Source organism: Camelus bactrianus, chromosome 27 (genome assembly GCF_048773025.1).
Source record: "Camelus bactrianus isolate YW-2024 breed Bactrian camel chromosome 27, ASM4877302v1, whole genome shotgun sequence".
NCBI lineage: Eukaryota > Metazoa > Chordata > Mammalia > Artiodactyla > Camelidae > Camelus > Camelus bactrianus.
Window position 1 is genome coordinate 31,403,260 of NC_133565.1, and position 21,939 is coordinate 31,425,198.

The 21,939-nt window shown below is 40.2% G+C and overlaps 1 protein-coding gene across 6 annotated transcripts in view; it reads right to left on the minus strand.

The window, feature by feature from the left end:
- SCAPER (S-phase cyclin A associated protein in the ER) overlaps positions 1 to 21,939 on the minus strand; it is a 268,289-nt gene that overhangs the window by 99,171 nt on the left and 147,179 nt on the right. For all 6 annotated transcript variants that reach the window (XM_045516815.2, XM_074353894.1, XM_074353892.1 and 3 more), the window contains one exon: positions 7,197 to 7,312. In XM_045516815.2, coding sequence (XP_045372771.2) covers positions 7,197 to 7,312 — 116 coding nt within the window. The remainder of the gene's footprint in view (positions 1 to 7,196; positions 7,313 to 21,939) is intronic.

Consider the following 21,939-nt stretch of genomic DNA (forward strand, 5'->3'; position numbering starts at 1 on the left):
ATATTAAATTAGTATAATTAGATAAACAAGTCTTAGTAAGAAAATGTCTTCTCAGCAAGAATTTGGGGACAGAAGAACAATGCAGAAAATTTAACAAGGAAGAGATGATTCTCTTTTGACATTCATGACCACAGAAAAGGTAGACTTGTGATAGAATTTGGAGGGTTTTTTGAAATGGACATTGGGGCATTTAGATCAGTGAGAGTTGTGGGTACAGAGAAACTTTTCCCACGGGCAGTGATGGCCAGTGTAAACCCATACGGCCTTCTCTACCTCTGACTCCCTTCTTCCTGATGCTAGAACACTTACGGTGGGCAGAGATCACAGGGGAGTCAACATCCAGGAACTGTAAATCTCAGCTTAAGACTGGGATCTTCAGAAGATACTAACAAGGCTGCCTGACCAACCAACCTTTATTACAGGGATGTAAGTTATATGCATCCTTCACTTCAAATACACACTTTGATGCACTGAGGTTGCATCAAAACTCAATGTAACCACCATAAATAATTACTACATTGCATATCATATTCTACAATGTAACATTTTAATAACACCAAAATTAATTTTTAAATTAAATGATTTTCCTATTTTTTTACTGCCTCAGAGCAGCAGTAAAAAATCTTCAGCTAGATGTGTTATTTCAAGGGTCTTTGTTTAATTGGTGAATTTGGCACAATTAGAATAGGCAATTTAATTATCCCACAGAGACATATTCTAATTTTAGATGGGAAACCATATATATTTTAAGCACAACCTAATTAGACTTTCTGCATTTCCTAAAGTTAACCTCCCACTGAGAAGGTATTATATTTCAAAGATTACAATAATACATTTAAAAATGTAGGATGAGCGTCAAATTAAAATACTAATTTTAATTAAACTCTAGTGTTCTAGTCTGTCTTGTCTAATAAGACAGTTATGGTTAGCAAGTCCTTAGATACGTTCTTAAGCAGGCTCTGGTTATGTAATTTTAAAATCACAATTAAACATGTTGGCTCTGGAGAAGACCCCAGGTGGTCTGCAGTGTTAAATAGCAGATTAAAGTCAACACAACTAATTTCTTTACTTTAATCTTATTAGTGGTACAACAGCTGTCAACTGTAACCATTTCTGTACAGCCTTTGGAGACAAACAAAATGCCTCAATATGTCAAATGGAGAAGAATATTTATCAATCACTATGGCTAATTAGTCTACAAAACAATTTTTTTTTTTACTTTTATTGTCTTGGGGAAAGTTATTCACTTTTAGTAATCCTTTATCTAAAAATAGATACTTAAAATTATATTACAATAATACTGCTTAGAAATAAGGAATCGTTTATTCACAATGAGTTGTATTCTAAATGTCACCCACAGTGGCATATACCATTTTATTAACACTTAATGAGGCCTATGGTGTAGCAGGCACATGGCTTCCATCTATAATATCTGCATCTGTTACTGATGGGAAGTAAACCCTATGATAACTTTACTCCTTATTTGCCACCTGATTTAAGTTATGAAAAGGCTCTAAGGTAACACAGAAGTGTCCTGCTTTTCTAGACTTCACTGCTAGATCTTCCCTGAACATTCTGTCTCACACATGCAAATAGTTACAAGCGGTTTGGGTTCATTTCTCCCAATTTCTGTTAGATCATTTCTCTTTGGTCCCTAACCTGTTAGGTGGGAAAAGTGATCCCACAACCATTTTCTACATCATACCAATAAACCACCACAATAAAACCTAAACTAAAAACTCCAAACCATTCAGACTAAACAATACTGCCTCTACCATAAACTAAAAAACTAAACAAACAAAATGACAACAAAAAAACCCAACAAACTCACAAGGATGACAGTAATTTTTATAAGACATCAATGAAATATTTTATTTTTATTAAAATATTAAAAGTTTAACGTTCACATATCAGAAGCAAAAGTGTAGCCACCATCACTGTGTAAATACCAGCTTTGCAAGAGATCTACTAAGGACCCTCACAGACTCGAATTTGAACTAAATAACACTTACCTTCTTAACCGTCAATAATTTAATTTTTTGTGTGTAACATAGAAAAACTTACTGATTAGTCTTATCTTTCCAGTCATGATGTAAGCTCTTCAAAGACAAAAATCACACATAGCACAGAAGAAATTTAACAGATACCTACAGACCGATAATCTCTCTCTTTGGTACCACCAGCAGGCAGTAAGGTAGAGAAGGAAGGACACCAGGACAGGATGCTGCCCGCCTGGTAACTGACAGTAAATCATTCAGTCTTTCTAAGCCTTAGTTTCTTCATTTACATAATGTGATAAATTGGTGAAGACATGGCAAAGACTCTGCTAAGTAAATGCAATCTGTTTATAAAGCAGTTTTACCACTCTCGTACTTCTGATAATGCCAAATGTTTCGCCGGGATTCAGAACTTCTTTGCAAAAGTTATCTCACTCATCTTTACCCACGATATTAAATAAAGTGCTGGATACATGGCAATAAAAGTACATTAAATGACTGAATTCCTCTTTGGTTAAAACAGCATAAGCAGTAAGGGCTTCAATTAAGGTAGTGGCAGCTACCTCATAGAAAGATGAGTGAATGAAACAGATGAACTTTTCTCCCCAAAATGTGACATAAATGAGGAATAAATACCTTTTACTTTTCCCTGAATTAGTCATTTTGCCCAATTCGCTCATACCTAATTATTTTTGATACTGCTCCGTAGTGTTCTAGTATTTTTTCTTATTAGAACATCTGTGCCCTAATAATACCTAAGTGTTCCTGGCTCCCCAAGGGCGCCCTGTTACTTCAGGCCTCCACGGTCCTGCACATGCTGTGCTCCTTGGAACCGACTTCTTCAAGCCCAGTTCAGACGTTTATGTCCTACAGGAAAGACTCTGTGTCCTCCTCTGAAACCAACTGCTCCATCCTCTGCGCTATCTTGGTGCTTGGTGCGTACTTGGACAGTTACACTTAGTGTGTCGCACTAAATTACCTCTTTCCCAGTTCGGCTCACCTCTTCATGAAGAAGCCCACCGAGGACACGCACGGTGTTTCGTTTATTTCCACAACTCTACTGCTCATCACACAGTTCTCAGTCAGAATTGTGCCATCCCCCTAGGTGGCGTGTAGAGATGTGTAATGACATACTTGGTTGTCCCAATGATTGGGGGCAGAGATATTTAATGGGTGTTAAATGCTATTTAATGGGCCAAGGGATGTTACACACCTTGCAGCGTGCAGGGCAATCCTGCATTCTGACCCAAACGCCACTGGCGTCCCGTGCTAGAGTATGACGATTCACAAAGCCCCTTCACACGTATTAGCATTTCATTTTCATAACAACCCTGTGAGACAGAAATCTCTTCCCCACTTCTCAGATGAAAAATACTATAGCACAATAAGGTCTTAAGAGGTAAGACTCACATCAAATACTGGCAAAGCTGGTATCTGAACTCTAATGCTCTGACTCTAAAATCCCAGCTGAGTTTAATCCATTCGTGCATCATAGTCCCTTTTCCCTAATTCTAAATACAGGTCTTCCCCGCTTGAGTTCTAGGACTAATCAAGTGGGAAAGTGAATATGCTTACAGAGGTAAACTTTAGTCTAAAATAAATTATATGTTAGACTATGGTACATATTTGTAAATATGACAATATAATCTTCATCTCTGTAGGTGTTGCTCAAGAATCCAGGTCTCAGAAGGTGACGAGAGGTTATGAAGTTAACACAGTGCCACATCGTTCATAATTGTGAAGGTGCTACAGAGTCTTCTCAGTAAGACTGGTGTGCTACAATGTCTAGAATACCAAAGAACTGGCCACAAACTCTACATCAGCTGTTCAATGCACTGACACTCACCCCATAGAAAGTGCCGATTTGTTGGAAATTCATAAGAAAATTGCGTTCATTTAATAGAAATTAGCTTTACAATCATTTTTGCTGGAATGTATCAATTTGAAAAACTTAGATATTTGTATTTACATTAATTCAAATACCAATGCTGAGAACTAGTCATATGAATTTTGATTTTCAATAAGGCAATAACCCGATCTCTGAATCAATAGCTAGGCTTGATGGAAATGATTCCCCAGAGAAGGCGTTAGTGCAAAGGAAATAGCAACCAAGTTAGAATCTCAAATAAGTGATGAGTAATGTCCCAGGAGTGATTTAACAATGACAGTCCAAGTTAAAGCTTTTCTTAAGTAGACAGGCAACCAAAAATGTTCAAGCAACAAAATGTTACTTGAGGACTTTCTACACGGAAAAGCAAATGCCTTAATGTAGTCTGGACTAAGAAAAAAGTTTGGAAACTGCAAATTTTATCAGGAAATATGAATCCAGCAGCCACCAGTACAATTTTAGTAAAACAACGACCTCCTCTACAACAAAGTTGTGCATTTCTTATCGGGCATGGGGGGAGAGAGAGACAGTATAAGGTGATGCAATGCTCTGAAGCTTGCATCAGGTACTTGAGTATGTTGTGCTTTGGGACAGACGTTTAGCAATAGGGAGATACCGCTTAGTTTCCCTGAGAGGAACAGAACTGCAATTCCAAAAGTGCTTGAACTGGACAGATATAAGCCAGTGCTTTTCTTCCTTCTGTTAAGTACTGGAACTAACAAAACATCAGTTGTCTTTTATAAGTGCTGTATTTTTCCCTTAGCAGTTGAAACTGCACTGTTAAATCTAAAAAGTAAAGGCATAATACTCAGTTCTGAAAAACACACTAAAGCTTTCTCATGTAGTGCAGGGTTAACGCTCTGAGCTGCATCACGCTGTCGGGATCTGAGTGGGAGCCGGGGGGGTAACTGCTCCTACAGACTTTGCACTTTCTAAACATCTTAAATTCATCATCAAAATAGGCAACTGGTTCTAATTTCAGAAAATAACTAGCAAAAAGATTAAGTTCATCAAGAACAAACTTATTTCTTATTAAAAAGTTGGACTATAATCCATTATGATCAAGTCTGAGAAAACAGAGTCCAACAAAATATACTTTTTAGTTTTTGTGAAAATAAGGCAATGTTACTGGGATTCATACTAAGTCCTAAATTATAAAGCTAATAATGAAGTAATCAACAGGGACCCAAGGGTCACCAAGAAAGTTAACACTTGAAGGCTATAAAGAATATGAGTAGAACTATTACTTTTTCATATAGAAATTATGCATTATTACTAAAGAACAATACATAATACATTTTCCTACCTTTGACCCTGAAGATAAGCTCTGTGCTCTAGAGTATGTTACTTAAGTGTTTGCATCTTAACATCCAGTGACCAAAATGTTTAATGTACATAACTTTCTATGCAGATTCTCCAAACTGGGTTTAGTAGGAAAAAAGGAGAGTTCAGCCAGTCTCAGCTTGCAGAAACATTTAACGTTCACAAGGAACTGTACCCTAGAGAGCTTGTAGAACGTGCTTCCTCTCTTTATTTCTGCTTTAAACTGTGGGCATTCATTCATTCCTTCTTGATATGAAAGAATTCAGAAAAACAACTGTAAGGTCACAAGGAAGGATCTATAACATAGTCAAATATTTTCAACTCAATCTAGAGTTTAAAAATCTTTAATATTTGTACTTAAAAGTATCAGGCTCTTTTGGTTGGAAGGGACAGAAACACTCAAAATATTTCAAGTAAAAAGAGGCATTTATCGTGAGGCATTTATCGTAAGTCTATTGGGAACTTTCTCGTGAATCCGGGGGAAAACGAGCCACCAGACTTCAGCAGGGCAGGAACAATGCCAGCTCTGTGGACTGGCCCGCTCTCACTTCAGCCCCGCTTCTCTCCTGAAGCAGTTCTGGTCTCCTCCTTTTCCCCCAACTGGCCTTTATCCATTAGTCCTACTAAACTTGCAGTGAACACAGTCCTGTAATGACCATCCCAGAAGCTACTCTACACGATTTTTCATACTGTGTAGACACACAAAAAAATGACACACACACAAAAAAATGAGTTGGAGTTTTATAATTTTCCAACTGCAAATTCCTGGGAGAGAAACCTGATTGGCCCAATTTAACCTTCTGGGCTGGGTTTTGAGTCATACTGCTGTCTAGTTTACAGATTGGCTGCTTTTGAGTCAAATCTCTATTCCTGCTTTAGTAAGTTACGGCCACTGAGGGAAACATCACATAGCATAATATACAGCCACGTAGAAAGAGAAAGGCAAAGACCTAACAGGACATGAGCCCCAAAGAGAGCAGACAAGTGAGTCTGTGAGGTGAGTGACTAGGATTACCCCTGTTTGACCAAATGGGGAAACAGATGCAACAAGTCTAAGGCTCTTGCCCCAGTTCTCCCAACTAGTAACTGGCAGAGGTAAAACTAGAATCCAAGTTTGTTTGACTCCAAAGCTGGTGCTATTTCTATTTTACCAAAAGTCTCTCAGGAACAAAGATAAAGTACTCTTGGAATTTTTTCCTGTTGTAGCCAGTGGACAAATGAAGCACTTAACCTTTGCTGGACTAATTAAATATTTAAGTTTCTCAGTGATATAAATTAACTTTTATCAAAAACTCTCATTTAAACTTTGGAAATAAGAATCTCCATAAAATATCCAGAAATTGTGCATGGTACAACTCAGGAATACAGTACTTCTGAGATAACGTTGTCCGTTACTACATCCTAGGTAGCCAAGGACCAAAGGGTAATTTAAGAGAATAAGAAGGTAGATTGTTAGGTCTGAAGGCTGCACAGGATCCTTAGGACAGAGCAATCTGCAGTTGAAGACCAAAATGCAATTTAGTTCCTACCTGCTTGGCTGGGACTCTAGACTACAGCAGTCTTGGCCTCAGACTGCTCCTCCTGTATGTTAGAGACTTCAAATTTCACAGCTCAGGCCTTTGTTAATGAACATATTCACCTCCGTTTTGTACGCAATGCAAAAAAGTTAGCTTTCTCTTACTACTATTCATTTCTGTTCAAACTTTGTAAGCAGGTACAACTTCTCAGGCGTCCATCAATTCTTCTTGATTTAGGATTAGAAAAGGTCACAAACCAAAGAAATTTCCTTTATAAGGCTTTTTAGGCTCGATTTGAGTTTTGTACGTGAAGTTGAGCACCTCTGTTTTTCTCCCTAATGGGGAGTGTAAGCTTTTGCTATTCAAGCCTGAATACACATACAATTTTCTAGTGGTCTCCCATATGGAAACCATAGGGTAGAAATGACTCACAAATGAAACGTGAAAGACGGATTTAAAAACTATACTTACTTAGGAGGAATTCGTGAAACTGTGTTCACATTTGTGACTGGGACCACTACTTGAAGAATGTGTTCAAGGGCTGTTAATCCACCAGCAACTTGAAATGCAATCTGATCTGCCACATTCTAAACAGAAATACAAAGAGAAATTAGCCCCATTTCCCAGGCATAAACTATATAACCAAATGAAATATTTATTTGCAGTGTGAAATGTTCTGTTGGTTCAATTATTCTACAAACACATCCTGAACGCCCACTCAGTGAGAGGAATTGTAGGTCAAAAGTGGTGAATCCAAAATCATGGCTGCTGTTCCCCATGAAGCTCAAAATTTAGCGGATGAGACCAACACTAATAAAACAACTATAAATAAAATGATTTCAATTATAGTAAACACCCTGAAGAAAAAGGGAAGGGGCTCTATGAGAATAGTTGGGGAGCCAATTACATATCGGGGAAAAGGTCACCATAAGCTTTTCCGAGGAAGCGGAGGTTCTGAGACATGCAAAGGAAAAGGGGATGGGGCTGAAGCCCTGCAAGCAGAGGGAAAAACCATTTTATACAGAAGTTTTTAGCAATACTTTAAAAAAATGGGATCATTTTATCATGTTAATTACCACCTAACAAGACAAACTGACTTCCTAAGATTTCCTTTCCTAGAACTCTTGTCTTCAGTATTACAAGATAATCTAATATCTGACCAGCTAGCTATACTTTTTTTTTTTAAAACCACTTCAGCTATTTTAGGGAGAATATTAAGTAACTGTTTTAGAATTCAACCTGTGATTATTTCTGTACAGTTTCTGAATGGTATAGAGTTCTTGTGGGAAAGAACTTATCTAAGTTCCTTGCATTCCTCTGGCTCAGAGAGTGTAAGGGTTTTAAGCACACACAGACTCACTGCATCAAATACATGAAAGACAGGAGGGCAGCCTGCTATGGGCGGCACTGTGCCCCCCCCCCCATCAGATCCTTATGTTGAAGTCCCAATCCCCAGTACCTCGGAAGGTAACTGTATTTGAAGATAGGATATTTGAAGAGCTGATTAAGTTAAAATGAGGCTGTTAGGGTGGGGCCCTAATCCAATTTTACTGATGTCCTTATAAGAGAAGAAGAGACACCAGGGATGCACAGAGGAAAAGGCCGTGTGAGGACACAGTGAGAAGGTGGCCATTTACAACCCGGGAGAGAGGCCTCAGGAAAGACCAAATCTACTAACACTTTGATCTCGGACTTCCAACCTCCAGAACTCTGAGAAAATAAATTTCTATTTAAGCCACCCAGTCTGTGGTTCTTTGTTACGGCAGCCCCAGCAAACGAATACTCAACCCCTCCATTACAACACCAGCTTACATTTCTTTTAATAGCATTCTAGTTAATTAAGCCTTACAATGTCTTTGAAATACTGAGGGCTTTTTTGGAGGGGGAGTTCTTGGGGGAGGGGCATGAGTTATAAACAGGCTCTCTCAAACACGTCCGCCCGACTCTTGTGATGTGCCAAGCACAATGCTCTGCCTGCCTGATGGGAACTACCGAGTACTGGCTCCAGCGCGCGTTGGGACTTTGGTAGTGTAATACCTTAATCATCCAACTACTCGTGCTTCATGCACAATAAAATATAACTCATTGGGAATCTTAGATAAGAACTCACACTTTTAAGACTAAAAATTAATAATCTGTTGTTATTAATAAAAAATGTTTATTTGCAATAAAAGTAACAATCAGCATATTAAAAACCCAGGTGCTCAACAATTTATTCAGAACCATGATGCTGTTACTATTCTCTGTTCTTACACTAGGATGTCAGTATCATTAGAAAACAGGAATAGCTTCTCAGCACACAGCATACACAGATACAACTGCACTAACCATGGCTGCTAGCGGGATGAGTTCATGGAAAATTGAACACACCTTGTAACAACTCCAAAATTTAAAAAATCAAGCTTTAAAGCATGCCACAATATCCCTGGCGCCCATCCCACTCATTGTGTCTCCCTCTTTCCCAGATGTGAAGGCTATCTTGACTTTTAAAATCATAGATTCCTTTCGCCTTTTCAATTCTATACAAATAGAATCATACTTTATATATTCTATATTATCTAGCTTTTCTTGCTCAATTATTTTTTCCCCTAGATTCATCCATATTGTTGCCTATAGCAGTATTTATTTCATTTTCCTTGCTGTATAGTATTCCTTTGGTTACATACCTTGACTTATTAAAATGTTTTACCACTGAATGATATTTGGATTGTTTCTACTTTGAAACTCTGGACAATGCTGCTTTAAACGCTTTTGTTCATGTGTTTGGGTACATGTTACATGCAGCTGTGTTGAACATATGCTTAAGAGTAGAACTGCAGGGCCACAGAGTGTGCACATGTTCAGTATTATTAGTAATGACCAAGCAGCTTTCTAAAATATTCAGAATGACTTCTGTACACATTGCAGTGCAGTGATGGTTTCAGTTATTACACATTCACACCAAAACTTGGATTTATCAGCTTTTTAAAACTTCAGCCATTCTAATGGGTGTGTACTGGCATTTGACTGAGGTTTTTATTTACCTTTCTCTGATAAATAATGGGGTTGAACACCTTCTGTTTTTCGGCTATTTTTTTTTTAATTTGAGGTATACTTTACAACAGGGTGAAAGGCTCAGATCTTAAGTATACCATTCAATTAAATTTGATGAATGCTCCTCAAGACCTGAACATTTCCATTACCCTAGAAAGTTCCCTCATGCCCCTTTCACAGTCAATCCCTCTTCCCTGAAGCAACCAATGATTTGGGTGATAGTACCATCAGTTAGTTTTGTCTACTGTAGAATTTCACACGAATGAGATCGTATTGTACTATGAATATTTAACTTGGTAGTGTCTGGTCATCCTGCCAGCAGTTTTACCAGGGCCAGGCCTCAGGTGTCACGGAAGCATGTGAGGCCCAGGGAAACCGGCAGAGGGACTCTGAGTCAAGTCAGGGAAGTAAACACATAAGTACATCTCCTTTCTTCTACACTCAAAAGAAATAGGAATCATAGATTAAAAGTTTTAATAATATTAAAATACATAACCACATTAAGAAACAAGTAAAACATCTCTGTAACAGGGACGGAAAAGCTCAGAGTAATGCATAGGACAACGGTCCAACTTTCAGCAAATTCTTAAAAGAACATTTGCACTTTTAGACTCCTTCCTCTTCCTCAGCTTTCACACTGATTCAGGCTCCAGGTTGTGATTATTCCTTTTCTGCTATGGCTCTTAACCCCCGCCTTTCCTACCCATGTCTACTCTTACCATGTCAGTCAGGCTCTCACGGTCTCTTGCTTAAGGCATGCGGCGACCTCCCAGTGAGCATCTCTAGGTCCAGGCTTACCTCACAGCAGCCCATTCTCTAGCGCAGTGCTTCCCAAACATTCTAAGGTAAAAGTCAGGTATTTGTGTTTGTTTCTTTGTTTTTAAGATTTTCATTCCATTGTGACCAATATTTTTGTGAACTATCATACAGATGAATTACTAAACAAATGAGGGGAAAAAAGGTATACTATCTTTAAGCCCATATTTTAAAATATTAGACATAAAAGTACTCTTGATTTCTACACTTATCCCATCATGTTCTAGTGACAGTAGCCTGGCACTGGCTTGTGGTCTCTATTTTGAGTAGTCCTGCTCTGGATGCCTGAGTATGCAAAGAAGATAATATTCTCAAGAGTCAATGTTATCATGTGACTCTCCGCATAAAACACTGAATGACTTCTTCCTCGCTGCCTACAGAATGAGGCCCAAATTCTTTAGCACAATTCTTCAGAATCTGGTCCCTCCCTAACAGCCTCCTTTGCCGCCATGCTCCTGTTCGCCATCAGTCAAGTTCCCCTTACAGCCCAGGCTCCTTCCTGCCTCTGCGCTTTGGCGTAAACTGTTCCTCTCCCAAAGGCATGATTCTCTAGCTCTTCATCTTTGTATCCCCACTGAACTCAGAGCTCCCTGCAGTCAGAGATCATGTCTGCTTCATCACCACATCCCAACACTTAGCAGAGGGGAATGCCCTCAGTAAATGCTTAATCACTGGTTGCTGAACAACAGTTTAATAAAGAAGGCTGACAAAGATACTTTTAACATGATTTTAACTGTGAAACACAGAGAGTCAGTTTCTCTGGTACGATCCTAGGATAAAATCCTCCATTCCTGTCACTGTGTGTGCCTAGTAGAATAGTTTTTCATTGGAATTGAGCTTCATGACCAAAGAATGAAATTCAGTTTTTCCAGATGGGAAGACATGTTCACCGTGAGCATCCTTAATAACTACCAAGGAACTAAACTCTCCATTTGTGCTCTGTTTCAAAGCTGTTATGTATTGGTATTTTTCAGTTCAAAAACAAAGTGTATCATACTCTAAGCCAAGCAGATGCATCAGCTGATGCAATCTGTCTACAGAGAAACAAAACAGCGCTGCTGTTCTTGTAGGCATTTCCACGATGGGAGAGAACTGTGTCAACACTGTAAAAGTGAGGGGAGAGGGACTGAGTGAAAGCAGACCATTTTAATGTATACATCTATGCCTTAAAAACAAAACAAAACAAACTCAAAGCCTTTTATGCAGTGCCAACAACATGGATGTGACCTCCTGAAAAACTTAAGACATAGGCTTTAATAGACATTCAGCAGAAAAAAATAAGCCAATTTCAGGATGATAAAGGCCATTCAAAGCCAAATTTTTACTAATGTATTATTGAAAATTGAAGTCCTAATTTATCATTTGCAGCTTTTCAAGGAAACAAAGCAAAACTTACTGTGAAATAAAACTCACAAATGCCTCCCCTGAGTCAGAAAGGGTTGTGGTTACGTGCACTTCTGGATTAGCGACCTGCAAGCTACTTTTGGATCCTCTTCCAAAGAGCATGGCCAAATGGAAACACTGCTCAGTATCCTCCTAACTTCTTCTTCATGCCCCACATAACTGTATTCATCCCCCCACCGCTGCCCTGCCTCAGGGTCCCGTCCTCTCTGTCTGCAGGCTCCTCAACAGTGGCAGCTGACTCATCTCTGCAGCCCCAGTGCTGGCACAGAACAGGAGCGCTAACCACCGGATGGACGAGTGACTGAACCAAAGGATGAACGAATGGGAAGATTTCTCTCAAACACCAAAACCGTCCTGTGAGCTATGACAGTTTAACACAACATAGGGACCTGTGAGCTTAACAAGGAGAACCCCCGGAGCCCATTTCCTCATGCGGTGCAGGTGAGCAGCTCTTCCCCCGTCCTCTGCACCAAGGTGAATGAAACTTCGGATATTTTATGACTTTCTCACCTTAGGGGGACAGAAAGGGAAAATCAAACTGGCTCAATGATGAGCTGCTCAAATTTTAAAATCAAGGGGAAAAAAACACCTTCTTAAGCACATGGACTGTTATATACACTATATACGTGTGAAAAATGGAGATCACTTTCACACAACCACCAGGTGGACTCACACGATGTAGAGCCTCCCGTTTCCTCCTCTCTATTCCCACCACGCTAGCTTCTTGTGCCAATCACGTGGTACTTCTACACACCACTCTCTTCACTTTCCTGCACATCTTAATGTCACGATGAGACTGGCCATTCCTCATACACACGGTCGTTTACCTGCTCCTATCCCTTTCAGTGTCTATAAAAAAGCAAGTAATGCTAAAAATGTCTAGCTCTAACTTCTCTCTCCATCCAACTTGCCTTCTTCCGAATGTGTAACATTCAAATGCTGTATCTCCATCCTTTAAGACCCAGCTCAAATGGCGCTTCACTCATAAAGCCTTTCCTGATTCCCTCAACTAAAGTCAAAGGCCTTGAATTTAACTGTATTTCTCATGTAGCCCTTATCACTTTCGACATTATCCCAGAGTTATTTATGTTCCTGTACTAGACTGTGAAGCCTAAACCCTCCTCTCTCTGCATTCTCAATCAGGGTCAAGTGCAGGATGTACATACCACAGACACCAAGAAAGTTTGTTAAACAACAGAAAATACCTCATTTAGAAAGGTGAACTAGGTACTTTTCTTTTTTCCTTTTATCCCTTTTCCAAATACTCTGCATTCAAATTATAAAATTAGACCTTTCATAAAGAGCTTTATGATTTTAATTTGAGGGATAAAAAAATACCTCTAAAGAGGAAACGTATGTCTTTACTTGTGTACCTGACATAACACCTTAATAGCTGTCTTCCTCTGCTCTCTCCCACTGTGCGACTGACAACTGACTAATAGGATTAGAGGCTCCATTCTAATAATCCAGCTTAGCTAAAGGCCAGCAAAAAATGACAGCTTCAATCTGAATTACATGGCCTGGGAATCCATTCAATTATTAACTAGAGTAACTGTTATTACCTCTCCCAATTAAAGGGGAGGCAGCTGTTCATCTGTGGTGGCCGGCAAAGGCTGGTGGCCTTTGTACTTGACTTCTCTATAGACAGTAATTATGTTCTCTGTGATCAGAGAGGAAGGCCTTCCCAGCCTTTTAGACAGAGGTGGCAGATGGGGAAAACTGTTTGCACGTTCATTAGCAGGATAGACTAGATCTGTTCTGAGCATCTGGTGGCACCTTAAGACCAGTTTAGAGGGAATACAAGTAGGTTTTGGCAAGTCCATGTGTTTAGAACTCAGTAGCCCAATTTACAGAGAGAAAAAGACTCTGGAGTGAAATTTTTTGTTGTTTTTCCCACATGGAAAACTTTCCTAACACTTAAATGACATCCTCTCTACTCATACTCTACCCTCACTTGTTATTGTTAGCTTAAAAGGTGCAAATATAATGAACCGATACTCCCTGTTCTATGATTTTCTTCTTCTAAGACTTCTAATGTCAGCATCTTCATATTCCCATAATCCAAAGCTACGGCTCAGCTTTTCAGCTGCATTCACACCTGAGGGAATCAGTGTCTGGGGTCCAGACTATCACAAGGAAATTGTAAATTTGTGGGGTTGTGGTGCCAAAAAGAGTAAAATCATAACCTACAGTTTGAAGGGTTAGGTAATAAGGTAAGTGGGGTGACAGGGGCTGGAAAAGCTTTCTCAAGATGAGAGGAACAATTCCTTTGTGATGCTAATCAGAGCCTGGGCCCTTTGGCAGACTCTCCCTGAGGGAGCTGAGTGGTGCCAGGTTTGACCTATCTGGACTAAGCAGGATGCGGGCAGGGGGAGGGGTGGGAGTGGCGCAGGAGCTGAGGGATGAGAGCAGGACCCATGACCTAAGTGCCCTTGTGCCTTCCCTGTGAGCTCTTACAGGACAGATGACCAAAGATTAGTGTACAGAGTTTACTACTTCAATCTGACACAACTCATAATAAAGTTAGTTTGATCTCCCTTATTCTCAAGCTCCACGAAGCTGCCAAGTGGCAGGCACTGGACCAGGCCCAGCATTCACAGTCACAGCAAGAGCCAGACTTAACAGAGAAATACAATACTGCGAGACAAGTGCTATGATGAGGGGTATGCACACAGAGGAAACGGTTTCTTTGACTAGTTCTTCAGGACACCATGGATGTCAATGTGAACAGTCTTCTGAGTTATCATGCTACCAAACTAAAAGATGAAAAAACTCAAAGTCAAGGACCTACCCATGAGGTTCCCTGTGTGATTATTTTATTCCCCCACCCTCCCCAACTTCCAGGCCACTCGCTGCTTTACAGCAGAACTCGAGAAATATTACCACAGCAGTTCCCTGTTTCCCTTGTTCCTGCATCTTAAGTGTCCTGGATGCTTTAAAGTTGGGAGGTAAGAGAAACTCAGGACCATGAGACCAAGGAGAATCTGTTCTGGGCAAGGGAGTGATGTGGAGAAGACTCAGTAACAAGGACAAAGCCCCTTAAGTCCCACAGCTCGTAAGGGGCAGCACCTTAAGAGTTCAGAGGTTCTTGTCCACCGAGACAGTGAGGAGAGAGGGAGGAGTGCTCCAGGAGCGCTCTGTTCTAGCTCCATCCTAACACGTGTACTTCTTGACTGATTTTTCTATTATTTAATTGTAAACTAGATCATACTGATTATCTAATTATTTAATCACAAAGCAGACTGTGAGCTCTCCAGTATCTGGGATTATGTTTATACAGAGTCTAGCAAGAAGCAGTTACTCAATAAATAGTTGCTGAATACAAAAGTACAGCCTGGTTTCTGGGGTTCTAACATCAGAAATTCTCTTAAGAAAAAAAGAAAGCCCATTAATCTACAACAAGAAAACAAACAAACAAAAAGGCCCAGAAACACATGCCTGGGAAAGGCAAGACGCGGGAACCGGCGAGCTGGAAACTGCGGCTGACAAGGCAAGGCAGCCCTGGTGTTGGCCTGCCCGATGGGGACGAGCCCAGGGAGGGGAGGCCGGGAACGTGCAGGCCAGCTGCAGGGCCCTGCCAGCTTCTTCGCTTACGTCCAGTCCTACTCATCTTGGAATTGATTTTTTTTTTTTTTTTGCCCTATTCTCAAGGAAAGTAATGACCCAGACACTTTTGTGTCCTTCAGAAGGGAGAAGGAGCGCAATTTTAAGGACTGAAAACAAATTTAAGGAGGAAACAAGAACCCAATCCTTACTTTTCCCAAAGTGCCACCCTGGAGGGCCGAGAGTGCCAGCTCCCAGGCTTACCACGTGGCGGCCCTAGGCTGCTACCTAAGCCCTTCAACAGTCCCGAGCAGAGGGATCATCACCCCATCGCACAGACAAGAAAACTAGTCTTCGAGGACTCAGTTACTTGCTTTAATTTTTATAGCTAGCAAGTGGCAGAGCTGGGGACTGAGTCTAGGTTTATCTGACTTCTAAGTGTATGCTGGGTCTATACCAAGAATGTTGTGGAAAAATCTAGTGTGTGGCTATAAGAATGTGCTTAACTTCTGGCACACTTACCACTAAATATCCCAATTTTCTAAAATCTTGGACTTGATACTATTTTAACATTTTAAAGAATATTTTGTTTTGAAATAATTTTAGATTTATTGAATATGCCTTAAATGAGCCTTCTCTCCTGTTAACATCTTACACAACCATGGTACATTTATTAAAACTAAGAAATCACACTAAAACTATGCTTCTAATAAGCTATGGCCATTATTTGGATTTCCTCTAGTTTTTCTACTGAACTTTTCCTGTTTCAGGATCAAATCTAGAATACCACACTGCATTCAGAGCATTAGAGCTCTCTTATATTAGCATTCACTAAATTTTTTTTATAATTCTTGAAGTAATCCAGACACAGAGAATATAAAGGAATGCCAAGCTTGACTATCACAAGTAAAAGGAAATGAAGGCTACCTGGATTCTAAGGGGCTGAAACACGAGCAGTTCTTTTACCTGGTGGTGCACTTCCTGAGACTGCCAGGAAATGGGAAGAAATGTGTGCACGGCAGGAGTGAAGCAGGCCCGAGGTGAGGAGGGAGGGAATGCGGGATCAGGGTTAGAAGAGACTCCAGGTGGCCCAGGGTGAGCTCCCCCTGTGGCTCCAGTTCTACCTGCCTTCATCACTTTTTCAGCTAAGGCAGTCTTTCAAAATCCTTTCCTTCCTGAATGTCAGTGAAATCTCTGTAGGCTTAGCTTCCAACTTAGGCACCATGTTGCTTCAAGAGTATGTCTTCTCCTCTAATGCCCATTATACGATGTATATGCTGCAAGATTTTTTTCAAGCAGCAGCCAGGTTAAAAACCTCGCGATAGGGCACTAGGAAAATCCGGCACAGCTGAGTTTAGAAATGATCCTGCTAGGAAGCACTGGGTCTGCTTAATTTAGTCCAGAGGAAATGAAAGGGGAAATGGCCAGTGATAGGCAGTGTTTTCTCAGATGGATTATCTGAAGTATGCGCTCTGGTTTTGGCCCTCCAGTTCTCTAGCATCTAAAGTGTACGGGGAACACAAAGGAGGAGACAAAAAACAGTGTTAAATCTGTTACTTAAGAGACTTTGTGATTCAAACTGTGGTGAGGAAGAAGTAAAAGTGAGCAGCCTTTCAGATTTGGGACTTCAAGATGATCGTGTTAATTTATACTTTGGTCATGGATGAAAACGGCTTAACAATGCACAGCTTCTGTTCTCCTTAAAATGTTGCAAACAAGACCTCTTCATGTAGAGAACAGCGTGAAAGTCTTTTTCAGAATATCTGGTCTTTCTTCTTGATTTTGCTAAAGCAAACATGACCGAATGTTTACTGAAGGGTTAATGCTGCCCCACTGAATTGTAACATTAGAAATGCTCTGTGCTAGTGCCTTTAGCTAGTGAGAATAAGATAAGACCTTTACTAAAGGTGAACTGAAATGTCTAAAAGTCTGCTTACTCAAGGCAAACAAAACTCAGAGGACTCATTATGTCTGGAGAACACCCGTCCATTACAGAATCTTATTTCTTTACGAAAAGGCAAATATAAATCCCTTTCTCTTTACGAGGAATACTCAGGTTCATCTGAAGAGAAATTATATGATCAATTTATATTTACACAGTCTTTAGTCAAAAGTCTGAAAGAGGTTTTCATTTTAAGTCAGCATACAAGTCCATATCCTCCCAATACGGAGAAGTAAAGTTATCACACAGAAAAGAAATGGAAAGATCCTAAAAAGAGTCTGTACCTCCCAGGACATTCACGTGTAAACATTAAAAGGCACAGAACACTTACGGGGCCTTTTTAGCAGGGATGGGGAGAGACAGGGATCTGAGAAAGGTTGGCAGAAATTATGTTTTAGACTGTGACCTCCTTGTGGGCACAAACTGTGGTTTTTGTTTTGTTCTGTTTTGTTTTTAAGAACACAGGTTTTTTATCCAGAGTTTGCTATACAGCAGAGAGTCAGCCATCAACACTTGCATCTGGGGGAGGCTCAAAATAAGGCAGGGGGATGGAAAGTTTTATAATAAAAAGTGGGAAGGCTTCAAGCGTGCCCTGTGTGGAGGCTGCTGGCATGGGGAAGCTAGAGGTGGGCTGACTCGGAGTGGGCATCTTATGTGCCGGTTTGAGGAGCATACTCATCTTTTTCTGGTTGGTCTTGAGTTAGAAGCAGGATCAAAACACAGTGATGCTGGCAATCACTGATCAACTTCTGACCATTCTGGGCTGACTGCTTCAGAGGCTGGGGTTTGACTCCCTCGACTCCCTCGACTGGTCAGTGCAGAGTTTGTAGGTCACTGTTCTACTGTTGCACATGGGCTGGCTACTGTCTCTCTGTATATTCAGTCTCTCAGACAACCTGAAAATGTACGTAGAAAATCCAGACGAATGTACAGAAAAAGCTCTAAAAATAATAAGCAAGTTTAGCAAGGTCTCCTGATATAAGGTCAATACATAAAAATTAATCCTATGGGCAAATCCATGGAGCTAGAACTAGATTAGTGGTTGCCAGGGCTGGAGGAGGGGTGGATGGGGAATAACTACTCATGGGTGTAGGGTTTCTTTTTTTGGGGTGATAAAGATAAATTATGAAATTAAGATAGTGGCGATAGTTGCACAACCCTGTTAATATACTGAAACCCATTGAACTGTACACCTCAAAGGGCTGAATTTTATGGTATGTAAATTATATACAAACTATGTTTTATTCACTGTTTAGAAACTGTTAGCATGGCCTATGGACTACTTCTGCCATGGTTTGAATCCTCTTTCACTTACCAGGCATAACATCAGGCAAGTTACTTATCCTCTTGATGCATCAGGGTTCTTATGAGGGGGCATAATTCCCACCTCGGATTGTTATTGACAGAATTAAATAAATTGATCTGCATAAACATTAGTAATCATCATCTTTATATTGCTCCCCCTTTCTTCAGCTAAGTACCCAGGATAATGTCATCAAATAAGTATTAGTTCCTACACGTTGAGGGCTCTTGCCTTTTCTAGACTTCACATGTCACTTCCAGTTCATCCAATGCTAAGTAAAACCCATGACACAGACCCTCAATATTCTTGAGGGGATGCATCCTGGGATCTGGGTGATACCTCAGAATTGCACTGAAGTATGATTTTCTCATAAATACCTTTATTTTAGCTAAGAGTCTACCATCTCACCCCATCAGTCTCAGCTTCAATGTTACTGTCTCTAGAGAGCCTCCTCTGACCTCTAGGTTGTAGTCAGTCTTCCCACTACTTCCATGAACAACTCTGTATTTCCTCAATCACTTCCTCAACCACCCGTCACTCTTTACTGTAATTAACTGTTTAACTGTCTATAAGAGCAGGTCCTACATCTATCCCATGTGCTTATTAGCATATTAAAAAAATCACCAACATTTTTTAAGTGTGTGCACACATGCACCAGACACTCTCCTAAGAGCTGCCTTGCAAGCACTGTCTCATGTAACACAACAGCAGCATGAGGTTGATACAATTACTATTCCCATTTACATGGAGAAACTAAAGCTCAGAGAAGATATAAGTAACTTGTTTAAGATTATGTCACTATTAAGGGCAGGTCTAGGAATCAAGTCCAGGTATGTCTGACTCTAGAATCTGAGCTTTTAACCATCACACTACGTTGCCTCTCTGCACAATGTGCCCTGATAAACAAAACTGTTTCACTGAACTACAAAGTCTGTGAGGTGAGTGCAAAGATACAGAGTGCCAGGGGGGTTTCCCTGGACAGGAAGACAGCATCACAGACACGATAAACTAGACACTTCTAAAGGATGGCTCTGTATTGTTCTTAGAAAAAGGCCACTGAAGCTCTGAAAAGGGCCATTATTCAAGTAGCTAAAAATAAATGGTAAGAGGCAGAAAAGAATAATAGAAACTAAGAATTTTAGATTCAGAAGGATCCTGAAAATGATCTAATTCCCTTATATAAGTTTAACAGGTCAGATCAGGCAAAGATGTGCCACAGAATATTTTAAGGCAGCCATGTTGGGTAGTCTGGCAAATGTTATGTGCTCTATAATCTGACTAGATTTTCATGGTATATTTTACAACTTACTGTCTTGGATTCACATGTGTACAAGCTTGTTATATCAATTCAGCAAACAACCTATCTAGCACCCAGAATATATAAGGAACTGTAGTTGGTGCTTTAGAAGACCAAATCTAAGGACAGCAAAAAAACAAATTTAAGGAACTAATGTCTGTACTTTGGATTCAATAAATAAATGATATAAATTATGCATAGGCTTTTTAATGATAAAAATATTTTCTGGCTTCCTCTGGTCCTTGATATAAGTACAATAAACTTGGGATGTGTAAATGAAAGCAAACACAATAAAACAATGAGTCACTGTTGTAACTCTTTAAGATAACACCCAATTGTCCCTCTGAGTAAACTGACTTTGTGATGTATTTCCTAGAACTCTTTGCTGGTATCACCAAATCTGCCAAGTTGGCCACTTCTGTTAAGTACGCACTTGGCCCAGACAAGCATCTGTCTTGAATGTTTAGGCTTCTGCTTGCCTTAAGGCAAGGAATGGACTAGAAGACAGGCCAAAAAAACATTCAGTTTATTTGAACAAACATTTATTGCCTGCCAACTATGTGCCTGGTGCTTACTAAGTGGCAGAATACAAAAGCACAGAGGATCAGGACCTGCCCTCGAGGACCTCACATTCAACTGAGAAAGGAAGATTCAAAAACAGATCAGTGCAACGTGGTGTGATGAGCCCTATGTACGTTGGAGGTACAAGGTGCATCTTGGGCTCACACAGGAGGCACTTAACCTGCTTGGGTGAAAATCTGAAGAATGACAGGGAATTCCTTCTAAAGGAGGCAACAGCAGAGTTGAGCCTCAAAAGACAAGAAGTCATCCAGGTGAAATATTTGTCTATGGGGTAAGAGTGTGTGTGGAGGAGGGTGGACAGAGGTAAATGCATTGAGAGGGAGAGAGTTAGGTATTCTAGGGGATGAGGTATATGGAGATAAAAGGGTGTACGGCCCACTCAAGGGACAATAAGCCACTGAAAATAGTTAAGAGTGTGACATGTGATGAGGGAAATGTTGAGAGATGATGCCAGAGGGCAGGAAGAGAACCAGTTTTGCAGGGACCTTGTATGCAAAATACAGAGTCTGAATCTTATTCTAAAGAAACATAAAACTGCCAAAAGGTTTTAAAGCAGAGTAACACACCCGGATTTTCACTTTCTGAAAGCATGTCTGGAAGCTATATGAAGACAGATTGGAAAGGGTTAAGACAAAAAGCAAAAAACTCAAATAGGAGAAATGATTAGGGACTCAACACCATCAGTGACAACTGAAATAGAGAGGGAAGATGGCTGCCTAAAAACTGTGTTTGCAAGTAAAAGCAACAGGCTTGGCTACTGATTGGATGCGGGAGAAAGAAGAGTCAATTCACCAGTCATCTTTTATGTAAAAGGCAAAAATGATACAAAGTGGTCAGGCACAGGATCAGGATCTCCTCCATGAAAAAGCGCACAATTCAGTTGGGTAAACTGGGCATAAAAAGAATCTAATGATTTTCAAGGTAATGTCTAAGTGCTAAATGAGGATGTGGCGGTCCCAGGACTCAGGGTTCACGCATGGCAGGAAAGGAAGAGGTCCCATGCCTTCTTTCCATAATGCCAAGTGAAAAACACTTCTAAAAACCATTTTAACTTTTTAATATGCAACCCTGGTAAATGGAACAGCTGCTCAAATTCAGTATTTGTATACAGGACTTCAGTATTATCGGACAGTTTAACTCCATTTGTCATTAACTAGCCATTATAGTTCAATAATATTAATTCCATAGAAAAAGATAAAGGAGTAAAACATGAAGGAGGGGGAGGGAGAAACAGAAGATATACTGCTCCTAGGAAAGGCAATTTTTCTTCCAATGAAAGTCATATACTCGTTGC